We start from the raw sequence: 12,036 nt of genomic DNA on the forward strand, positions 1-12,036 counted from the left end.
CCTACAAATGAAAAAGAACCTGAAGAATATAGAGTAGTGTATGCACAGTGTAAAGTGCTATTTCTGGGGGCACCTGGGGGGCCCAGTCCGTTGAGCGCCCACCTCTTGTTTCGGCTCAGGTCACAATTTCATGGTTTGAGCCCTGCGTTGGGCTCCACGCTGTCAGTGTCACTGACAGCGTGGAGCCTGCTTAGGATTCTCTCTCATTCCCTCTTTCTCTGTCTCTCCTTCACTAGCGCACTCTTAGTGAATAAATAAACTTAAAAAAAAAAAAAAGTGCTGTTCCTGAAATCTAGAAATTTAGATTTACTACCAAAACATGGATAAGAGACAAGGGAGTCAGAGCAGGACCCCCACTTATAGCCACAATCCTCAGAAAAACAATGGGCTCCTCCTGGAACAAAGAAGCGTTTCTCTTTGAGCCTGAATTCTTACTGGGGGTTTTCCTCTCCTCATACCTCACCCCTACACCCACTCTCTGAGAATTTATAACTATAGGCTCACATGGGTTAGAGTTCAAATTTACACACTACCATGTGATCCAGGAAGCCTCAAGCCAAGAAATAAACACAAAAATTGGTCTCAGGCTGATAATATCATGGGACATCAACAAATGCAAAACCACATTGGAGAGGCATGGTTTACACCCACAGATAACCATCCCTCTGAAGAGAATTCACATCCAACGTTAGAAACCACACAAAACAATCCACTGTGGGGAAGAGCCAACAGACACAACACAGAACAGGACAAATACCAAAAACTCCAGCCCTTGCGGTAATTGGATGCAGTCTTTAAAACAACTGCTTAAAATTATAACCATAAAAGAAAAATTCAAAGAGAAAGATAGTGTGAAACAAACTCAGGAAGGTTTGGGGTGGGGAGCAGCTTTAGAAATAAAAATTTTAGTTTTAAAACTACAAATGGAGTTACAAAATAAAAAACTAAAAATGCAATGGATGGCTTAAATAGAAAACTAGAAAGAAAGGGTTCCACAAGGATGGGAATAGAGAAAACTGGGAGATGCATATTCAAAGAAATAATGCCTACAGTTTTCCAGAATTATTGAAAGACACAAATCTTCAAATTCAGGAAGCACAAAATCCATATATGATCAAAATAAATCCACACAAACTAGAATGAAATGCAGAACACCAATGACAAAGAGATGATACCCACAAAGGAACAGCTTTGAAAACTTAGATAAAATGCACGATTTTGCAGAAAAAAATGTAACTTACCATATTGACTGAAAGCAATATTGAACACCTGGAAATATTTTAAGGGCTTTCACTTAAAATTCAGTGGCCTTTAGTACATTCACAATGTTGTGCAGCCACCAACTCTGTTTAGTTCCAAAACATCCTACTCACCTCCCAAAGAATACTGCGTACGTATTAAGCAGTCATTCCACATCCACTCCCCTACTCCCAGCCTCTGGTAACTTCCAGTCTACATCTAGCTCTATGGATTTGTCTATTCTGGACATTTCATATAAACAGAATCATACAATATATAGTCTTTTCTGTCTGGCTTCTGTCACTTAGCGTAATATATTTGAGGTTCATCCATGTGGTAATATGTATCGGGCCTTCATTCTTTTTCATGGCAGAGTAATATTCCACGGCATGGGCATGCTATATTTTGTTTATCCATTCATCTGTCCTCCTTTACTCTTTTCTTTTGCATTGAATTCTTTTGTAATGTAGTATTTTAATTTCATTAATGATTTTTCACTATTTTTTTAGTTATTTTCTTAGCAGTTGCTCTAGGGTTTACCATATACCAGTTAACAGAATCTGTTAAAGATTGTTTTTCTAGTTTAATTCCAATGATGTATAGAAACATTATCCCTCTATAGCTCTATTGCCTTTTCCTCTTTTTTGCATTAGTTATACAGATTTATTAATGTTACAAACCCAACAGTACACTGTTATAATTATTATTTTGTCACCTGTCGCCATTTCATCAGCCCATTACAGCTCTGCTCCCACCCACCTCCTTTGTGTTGTTATTGGCAAAGGGTTGCACCTATACTACATTTCTGCATGTTATAGGCTCAACAATACAGTACACACATACTATTTTATACAATTGCTTTTTGAATCAGTTTAGGAAAGAAAGGAGAAAAAATATGCATTTATAGTGTCTTTTATAATGACACGATTACTTTTACTGGGGCTGTTTATGTGGACTTGCATTTCTATCTGAAATCACTTGCTTTCAGTTGGAAGAACTTCCTTTAGTATTTCTTGCTAGGCAGGACTGCTAGCAACAAACTTCCTGTTTTTATTTGGAAAAGTATGTATGCCATTTTTGAATAATATTTTTGCTGGATCTAGGATTCCTGATTGATAGTTTTATTTCTTTGAGCACTTTGAGTGTTGTCCCTGCTTTTTGACCTCTATTGTTTCTTCTGAGAAATTGGTCATCTTACTGAAGTTCCCGTGTAAATAATGCGGCATCTTTCACTTGCTACTTCCAAGATGTTCTGTCTTTGATTTCAGCATGTTTACTATGATGTGCCTGTAGGTCCCTTTGTGCTTATCCTGCTTGGAGTTCCTTGAGCTTCACGGATGTTTTTCAATAAACTTGGGAAGTTTTCAGCCATATTTCTTTGAATATTTTTTCTTTTTCTCTTCTCCTTCTGGTACTACCATTATGCACACATTGGTGTACCTAATGATATATTACATTTTTCTGAGGCTTTGTACATTTTTCATCATTCTTATTCTTCTCTGCTCTTTGGATAGCATCATCTCTATCAATCTATCTGTAAGTTGGTTGACCCTTCTTCCCTTTCAAATCTGCTGAGCCCATCTAAATTTTTAAATGTTATTATACTTTCCAAATTTTTTTTACAATTTATTTATTTTTGAGAGACAGAGTACCAGCTGGGTAGGGGCAGAGACAGGGAGAGACAGAATCTGAAGCAGGCTCCTGGCTCTGAGCTGTCAGCACAGAGCCCAATGCAGGGCTTGAACCCATGAACTGTGAGATCATGACCTGAGCCAAAGTCGGATGCTTAACTGACTGAGCCACCCAGGCACTCCTGTTATTGTACTTTTTAACTCCATGAACTTAATCCCTGCAACTTGGAGCTGGAGGGAATGAGAAATGCTGGTCACATACTCCTCCCAGTGAGATACTGTACCCTTTGGGAACAGACGAAGGGAGCCCTGTCTTCGTGGCTAAATCCACCTGGATTACAGCATCTGTCATCACAGTGAGGTGGGAAAAGGCAGGGAAGAAATGGGTTGTGGCTCAAGAGTCACAGACTCTTGCTGTTCTTACCAAGATTTAGTTGATTTTCTTGACTGTGTCTTCATTTGCAGTATGTCCTTAGGACTATTTCCAGAAACATTAATCGATCTGGCAGGGGAGGGGGGCTCTCTTGATATTTTGTCCAGTTATAGTTGCTTTCTGGATAGCAGGTCCATGGACTCCCTAACACTGTCATTCTGGAAGTCTAAGAGATATTTTAATGCTGGAAAACTTGACTGTACTTTATGACACTAAGAGAGATATTTAAAGGAGAAAAACAGATCAGTAGATGCAGAAAAAGCATTTAATAAAATTCAGCACTGGATTTAGGACTGGAAAGGGCATTTTCTTAACCTGATAAAGACCATGTGCTAGAAAATAACAGCAATTGCATATTTAATGGTAAACTTTAGAAGTTTGTCTTTGATGTCAGGAATAAGACAAAGATGCCAATGGTTGTCACCTACATTATCAGGTTACCATATTGGAAGTATTTAAAGTATATAAGAATTGGAATGGAAGAATCACAATTGTCATTATTTGCAGTTGACACAATTGTTACACACACGACAATTTAGAGACTAATTAGTAAAATAGTTTAGCAGGGTGGCTACATACACACCACTATATGAAATCAACAGTATTCTTATCAACTAGAAAATGTCTTTCTAATGTTATTTATTGTAGCAACCAAAACTATAGGATAATTAGAAATAAATGTAAGATGTATATGATCTTATTGTAAGTGAAAGACCCGGTGGAATTAGGTCTTCATAATAAATATGTATTAAAAATGCCCTATTTAAAATATGGAACTAGGAACTAAGGCATTTTTGGAAGATGAGGGAAATCATTCTATCATATACAATAACCAATTATAAAGCTACAATGATTAAAACAGTGGGTTATTGGCAAAGTTAGATAGGTGTACCAATTTAACAGAAGCCCAGAAATATTCCCATAGTTACATGAAAATTGGATATAATCATAGCGACAGCCTCACAAATCAGGAAAGGATGAGCTATTTTTTTTAAACGTGCTAGAAAAATAACTATCCATATGGAATTTACAAGACAATTTATAAGAATGCAATAATGACATCAGGTTAGGAAAGGGATCCTCAAATAAGGAAAAATATGTAAAGACTGAATTTGACTACACTTAAATTTAAAACTTCTGTATGATAAATGGTGTATCATAAGGAAAGTAGATACATGAATGTTCTGATTCTCCAAATTTTTATGTAAGAAAGATCTCCAACGAAAACTAAAAATCTATATAATACCTAGGAATAAGCCTAATATGAAAAGTGGCAAGATCTTTATGAAGAAAGTTATTAAAATTTTATCCAAGAATATAAAAAACTTAGTAATTAACAAAATGAGACCTATCATGATCCTAATGGGAAAATTTGTATTAATTTGAAGAAGTCTATTATCCTCAATTCAATAAACTAATGCAATCCCAATCAAAAGAACAATACAATCTCAGTGACATTATAAACTGATTCTAAGACTCACCTGGAACAGGAAATATACAAGATGACAATGGGAGCAGAGGCAGGGAGGACTAGGAACTTGCCTATAGAAAGCAAAACATAGTACAAAATCAAATGATAGTGAAGAGTGTGGTTGGTAGAATAGACATCTAGATCCATTCTCCTTGAAAAGACAACTTAGCATATGATACACCTGGCATTTCAAATGGGTGGAGAAAAGAATGAACGGAGAAAAGAATGAACAGAGAAAAGAATGAAGAATGAAAAAGTTCAATAATAGTTGGGGCAATTGCTTCTTCATTTTTCTTTGGGGGGAGGGACCCTGAAAGATTAGTAACCAATTGTAAAACTAGACCAACATATGAACAAGCAACACTCAAGAGAATCTACAAATGGCCAAAAAACATGGAAATCTTTGGTTTTCAGGGAAATTCAAGCTCAAACAAGGTGTTTTCAAACACAAGACTTGTTAAAAACAAAACAAACATCCCAAGATTGATGCTACTTACTGTTGGCAAGGGTGTGGAGAATGGGGTCCTTTCATGGATGGAGTATAAACGGAAGGAAGCAGTTTCACTATATCCATTAAAATTAAAATCTATGTAACTTTTAAAAAAATTTTGAGAGAGAGTGTAGGTCAGGGAGAGGGGCAGAGGTAGAGAGTGAGAATCTTTTTTTTTTTTTTAATATTTATTTCTTTTTCGGAGATAGAGCACAAGCAGGGGAGGGGCAGAGAGAGAGGGAGACACAGAATCTGAAGCAGGCTTCAGGCTCTGAGCTGTCAGCACAGAGCCCAATGCGGGGCTTGAACTCACGAACTGCGAGATCATGACCCAGGCTGAAGTCAGACGCCTAACTGACTGAGCCACCCAGGCGCCCCGAATCTTAAGCAGGCTCCATGCTCAGTGCAGAACCCAATCCAGAACTCAATCCCACGACCTTGGGATCACCCGACTGACTGAGCCACCCAGGCACCCTGAAAAAAATCTAAGTTTTAAACCAGCAGTTCCATGAAGGTAAAGCCATAATTGTAGGGATGAAAAGATATCTTGCATATAATGTTCAATGAAAAGCTAGCTGCAAAAAGGATGACATAATCCCATCTACATAGATCACATACCTAAAACAAAACTGGAGGCTGTAATAAACAGACTATAAAAGGCAGCGGTTAAATCAGGAATTTATTTTATTCTTAAGGAACAGGTAAAAAGAAAGCAGTTCAAGGCTGGCAGGCCAGCTTTTCCAGCCTCAACACACGACCTATGTCGATCCCATGTCACTGCTTAAGGTCCCCCGGACGTCTCGGCAAGAAGAGTGTACACCAGTCCCTTATTTAAGGGCCCGATCTGGAAGTTCTGCTCATATCCCATTGCCCAGTCACAGGGCCACACTTAACTATAAGGGAGGCCGGGAAGTCAAGTCTGCAGCTGAGTAGTCACGTACCCAGGTAAAACTCAGGAAATCTTGTCAGTAAAGGAAAAGGGGAAAATGCACATGAGCGCAGCAGTCTCTGCCATGGGTATTTATAAATGCCTGGGACACAGCCTGGAAGAATACACACGACATACAGTACTTATCTCTGGGACAGGAGCAAGAACAGTGAGGAGACAAAGTATTGCCTGAAATTTTTTACACAGTGATAGTATATTCATGTATAAATTAAGGAAGTTTTAAAATTACAGAAAATTTTATAGCTTGATACCAATATAACATGTTAAATACATTAAACCTATCTACATTGTACAAAGCCTTTAAAGTTCCAAAAAGTAGATTTTATCTAAATGAATAAGTTACTATTATTAAAATCATGACCCTTAGAGCATCGTCCTCTAAGCCTGTCCACCTGGGAGGCATGGTGACAGTGTTCATAGATGTCACACTGAGACACAGGCAGAGCAGCGACCTGCCCGAGGTCCCAGCATGCCAGTGGTAGTGCTGAGACAAGAACTGGAGTGAGGACCACCCTGCTTTGACTGCATCATCCCTTTTGATAGCATTTTCTACTTGACAAGAAGGCTGCAACTTCTCTTGCTCAGCAGAGTTCAGATCTCAGACAAGAAAGATAGAGTGAACTAAATTCAATCAAAGAACAAGGGGGAAGTAGTTTTCTTATAGGCTGATTATTACAAAATTAAATAAAAAAAAGAACTTCCCAGTTCTTCCCAGAACTTCCCAGGGAGTTTTAACTCCCTTCTGAGCCAAATTCTCAAGTTCAGGATTTATTGAGCTGTTTAAAAATCCCATCTATGACTTCTAGATAAAGACAGCAGACTAAAGAAAATAATAGCATCTTCTTCCTCTAACATATAAATCACTCTAAAAACAGAATAAGATGAATAAGACAGATTTTTTTTTTTTAAAAAAGCAGAAAATCCTAGCGGGAATGACTCTCTGCCATCTCCTGTCTACGGGTAGGGATGCCTGGGCCCAGGCTATCAAACAGAACCTCAGACCAGAGAGGTAAAATGCAAATCCTCCAACCAGGGCTGTGTGGTGCCCAGCAGAGGCTCTCCCGAACCCCAACCCAAGTCCTTTCCCTTCCCTCTGCGCCACAGGGAAGAACATACAGATATGGGCAGAGCGGCTCTCTTGCAGCAGAAGCAAGATGTAAAGAAATGGCATAGGAGGAAGGCAAGCCTGATACAGAAAAGGCAGACAGGAAATATAGCAGGCCAGAGAAAACAAATCCAAGAAACAAACTGCACTGTGACCGCTCTAGAAGAAATGCAAGCAATACAACGAACTTAAGAAAACAAGATTTCAGAGCTGAGATGATAAAACAAAGGGCAGGAAACGAGAAAATCAAGGCTAAGAAAACAGAGGATCAGAACAACACCATCACAACGGCCAGGAAACAGCTACAAAGCAAACCTCTGGAGCAGGAGAGTCACAGCAAATGCAAAGCACAAAGACAGATGAAAACCGCTGGACAGAAGATAACACACAAGGGGAACGACGGTGCCTAACACAAAGTAATCAGCATCCTCAGAAAGCAAACAACAAATAAAATAAAAAATGCTCCAAGTTACCGCTCGGCATGTGAACAGAGGGAGCAGTCCGCCAGGGTGGTCACTACACAGTAATCATGGTATATCGGCTGTGGTCTGGAATGACATTTGCGTGCACGTGTATGTTGGTGGTTTCATTTGTACTTACTTTTGGTTCTGCTTAAAGTTTTGTGTATTTTTTTAAGATAACACATTTTATATTCCTAAAAGACAGTCCCCATAGGGGGGAAGAAGATGCACTTGGCTTAAAGTAAAGCCAACATAAGCTTAGTAACACTACAACCTTCTGCAAGTATAGGTCTTATTTATTACCAAGCTATTTCATACTTTACTAATGAAAATGCCTGCTGATTTAACAGTACCTTAAAAGGAAGACTATGAGACAGATATATTCATAAGACACCAAATCTCATTTTTTATGGGTAACAAATAAGTTTAAATGTTTAAAACCTATGCCCCCAAAATAAGTATCTGTTACCAGATATTGATGAACTAATTTATTGAACAGGTCTGAATGAATATAAGACATGTTTTTAGCACCAATAAAAGAATTCTTGAGATTTCTGGTCTACAAACATCTAAACGAGCAGTAATGTGCTCCCCGACAGCATCTTTTGGGTAGAGGAACAAATGCAATCCAAAGATTAACTATCAGGTCCCTGATTTTAGAACATAATTCATAGTGCCAAAATGAAAATATCAACCCAAGTAATTTTAAAACTTTTAAGTTTTGGAGATGAATGTCTTCTTCCTTGAAATTTTAAATTATGAGGTAGATATCATTCAAAGTAAACATCAAATGCAGCCAACTTCTGTTGACAAACATGATTATTAGTTATAGGATTAATAACCAGAAATTTCCATTAGGAAAAGTCAACTGAAAGTTTAGAAAGTAATGTCAGCAGTATTCTGGCTTGAGTTTCCAAATTCCTTCACCACTAGAAGTCCTATGAAAAGTGCACAGATTTCTCAATAGTTCTCGAAAGACACAAGACTGTGAGGCTGATAACTTGCACTCGAACTCCTGCAGGATCTCCCGAGTGCTGGCCTGGCCATCAACACGGGCCTGAAAAGCAATGAAGTTTCTCATTTCCACCAGCAGATCATCGTGTTCCGTGGTGGCAGATGGCGGAGCAGATGCCTCTTGGTGCGCACTGTCACTTTCCAGTCGCTCTGGCAGAATCAGGTGGTTCCTAGCTCTCATTTTAGCCAACAGTGAAGACGAAGGGAGGGCCCCGGGTGAAGACTCTGCATCTTCCACTTTTCCACTGAAGTGCTCACAAGCATTATCCTTTCCATCCTTTCTCGTGACGCCGTCCTGGAGAAAGAAGACCACTGCAGTGATATGCCAGCTTCTAATTCATGCTCCTACTACTTCCCCCAAAACACTGAGGAGCCATAAGCAAATACTAGAGCCCAGGGTAGTGAGGCTGACAGGAAAGAATGAGATGGCATCGAACAAAAAGGGGCAGGGGGAATGTCAAGCACTGAAACCCACCCACCATTATATACCATTTTTTTAAAAACCCAATTCCCCCAAACTACACTCTTCACTCCATCCCTTTCTGTGTGGTAAGAGGACGGGGATGGGCAGGGGGCAGGGGTTGCAGCCTCCCTTCGGTGGGAAAGCCGGCTCTAGGAGGTGCGTGTTGTGCAGACTTTTCCTGCCCTTCCTCGCAAGCCCACCCTGATCCAGGCACCGTGGGCTAAGAACAATCATAGAGCTGCACTTCCTTCTCTTCACTTTTAAATCTTTTGACTCTTTCCTACTTTACACCTCATGTGAGTTTCCCTAGAGCAACAACACAAATCTAACCTTTTTCACATCCCTATTGCTAAAAGAACAGAACATGGAAAGTCAAAGAAACGTTCCCTGTTCTACACGTGTTCATATTAATCTAAAATAGGAGTCTGAGGGGTGCCTGGGTGGCTCAGTCGGTTGAGCATCAACCCAACTTCAGTTCAGGTCATGATCTCACAGTTTGTGAGTTCGAGCCCCGCATCGGGCTTGGTGGTGACAGCTCAGAGCCTTGAGCCTGCTTCGGATCCTGTGTCTCCCTCTGTGCCTCCCCCACTCATGCTGTCTCTCTCTCTCAAAAATAAACATTAAAAAAAATTTTTTTTTTTAAGTTTGAAACAGGAGTCTGAACTTGGGGAGTTTTCAACTTTTATCAGTAACATAACCCTTAACTAGCAAAGACCAAAGAGAGCACTGAATGATAGAGTCTGGTCCAGTCTTTACTCAGTGAAGCACTCAGGGCATCCGGGGGTTACAGGACAGGGAGAGATGGGCACAAGGTTCTAGTGGCTAGTAAATTACAACAACATTCCAGGCAGTTTTCTCAACATTCACATTAGAGGGTAGGGCTCTCCAGAACTGGTACGTCACCACCGAACGGAGCAGGCTGCAGGGGCAGCAACTCCCACATCCTCTATCCCTGTGTTAACTTTCTGAGGGCAAAACAGAGATTCTGCTGTAGATTTGGGTTAAAGACTGTCTTTTACAAAGTTGGCTGGTCCTTTCAGTTTCACATGAAAGTGCTTCATTAATCAGAGCATACAACACAGATACTGGGGGCCATTATGCCAGCGATTTTCTTCACATCTGAATCAGGTTAAATTTTCACAGCAGTTCTATCAATTAAGACTCACACACGAAAAGCAGACAGGCTATCATATTACCTGGCATTTCTCCTTTGAAGATGTTGAAGAAGGATGCTGCAGAGAGAAGTTGGAATTCCTTTTCTGACCAAATCTACTCCTAAATAAGGAAAAGAGCCACAGTAGATGAAATGTTTGCTCCTGTGGTCTTAGAGATGAAAATGCCCTTCCAAAACTTAATCTTTTGCTGGAAAATTTTCTTCTTCATGGTTACTCTTTCATAACCATGATGCTCATCCCCTTCAGTCTTTCTACGTTGCTCTCCTGGGAAGTCACAGCTGCATCTCAAGTAAGAACCACTCAGTATCTTGTTCAACAAGTGATGGCAACTACCCACAAATTCCAGGTAGAAAGATTGTTCTGAACAAATGAACCGAATAGCATAGTAGTTACTGATTGCTGAACACTGGCTAATCATCTTAAGTTTAGTTATTATTCTGTATCTCTTATTTTTAACATCTCTCTTGAGCAAAACAGATCATGCCGCCTTCCCTGAAAACTCAGCTTTGGAAGGCAGGAGACAGTGTGAGGAAGAACGTAAGACTATAAATGTTTTTCCCCAAGTCATGCAAATCTGGTTGACCCAACCCCTCCCTGCAAGACTTTCTACCACGCCTGCCCTGGCTTTATTCCTGGCCTAGGCGGTTTGGCCACCTCACATGCATGGGAGAGCAGCAATCTCTTACTTTATTCCTGCTGGTGCACCAGAAACCCCCCGATGGCCTGTCCAGGTGGGAACACCGGACACTGCTCCCAGACACCGTTGACGAGAGAGCCTCAGCGCTTTCAGGGCATCCTGGGCCACTCGGTTGGCCTCTGCCTCCACCAGCACATAATCTGGATTGGCCCCATCTATGATGGCATCGTGTTTCATGACACTGTGCACACCAACTAGCAAGAACAAAGGAAACAGTAATGTGTTATTCCGGTTTGTACACAATATGTTTTCTTCTATATTGGCTAGTCTTGTGTGTGGGTGGAGGAAAAACAATGAACATTTTTAGCTGCCATTTGCCAAGTTGACTATCATGACCCAGGAACTTTATAAATGCTGTTGCTAGTCACCTTCATCACCACCTTACAAGGTATGTGGGGATTACTAATGACCCTCAACATATCTGCTACCTGGAAATTTTTAAAACCGTCTATTAATTCTTTACTGAAGGGAAAAATGTAAAAATATAAGCCAGAATTATAGAGTTTCTAAAAACTAATGATCATGAAAATGCCACTTATCAGCAGAATTTAATGAAGTTATCAGTGGTAAATTCATAGCCTTAAATATTTATGTATCAATAAAAATGAAAGAATAAAAATGAATTAATTTCTTTTTTTATTTTAAAAAAGCATTTTTCTCTTTTTGAGTTAGAGAGAGAGTACCCTTGGGCTTGTCCCCTACATGCACAGACGAGGTGGGGAGGGGCAGAGGGACAGGGAGAGAGAAAATCTTAAGCAGGCTCTACGCCCAGCACAGAGCCTGACTCAGGGCTTGATCTCACAATTGTGAGATCATGACCTGAGCCAAAATCAAGAGTCACGCACTTAACTGACTGAGCCACCCAGGCGCCCCAAATGAATTAACAAATTTCTAAGTCAGTCTTATAA

General features: G+C 40.0%; 1 protein-coding gene across 2 annotated transcripts in view; it reads right to left on the reverse strand.

The window, feature by feature from the left end:
- Positions 1-5,930: 5,930 nt before the first annotated feature.
- Positions 5,931-12,036, reverse strand: part of ERCC6 (ERCC excision repair 6, chromatin remodeling factor) — a 77,802-nt gene continuing 71,696 nt past the window's right edge. Inside the window, exons 19-21 of one of the 2 annotated variants that reach the window (XM_007080027.3) lie at positions 11,118-11,322; positions 10,453-10,531; positions 5,931-9,088 (exon numbers count right to left, since the gene is read on the reverse strand). In XM_007080027.3, coding sequence (XP_007080089.2) covers positions 8,669-9,088; positions 10,453-10,531; positions 11,118-11,322 — 704 coding nt within the window. In that variant the 3' untranslated portion in view covers positions 5,931-8,668. Of the gene's footprint in view, positions 9,089-10,452; positions 10,792-11,117; positions 11,323-12,036 lie in introns of those variants that run through there. The other variant, XM_042960102.1, reaches the window with a different exon arrangement.

This window comes from Panthera tigris, chromosome D2 (genome assembly GCF_018350195.1).
Source record: "Panthera tigris isolate Pti1 chromosome D2, P.tigris_Pti1_mat1.1, whole genome shotgun sequence".
Classification (NCBI taxonomy): Eukaryota; Metazoa; Chordata; class Mammalia; order Carnivora; family Felidae; genus Panthera; species Panthera tigris.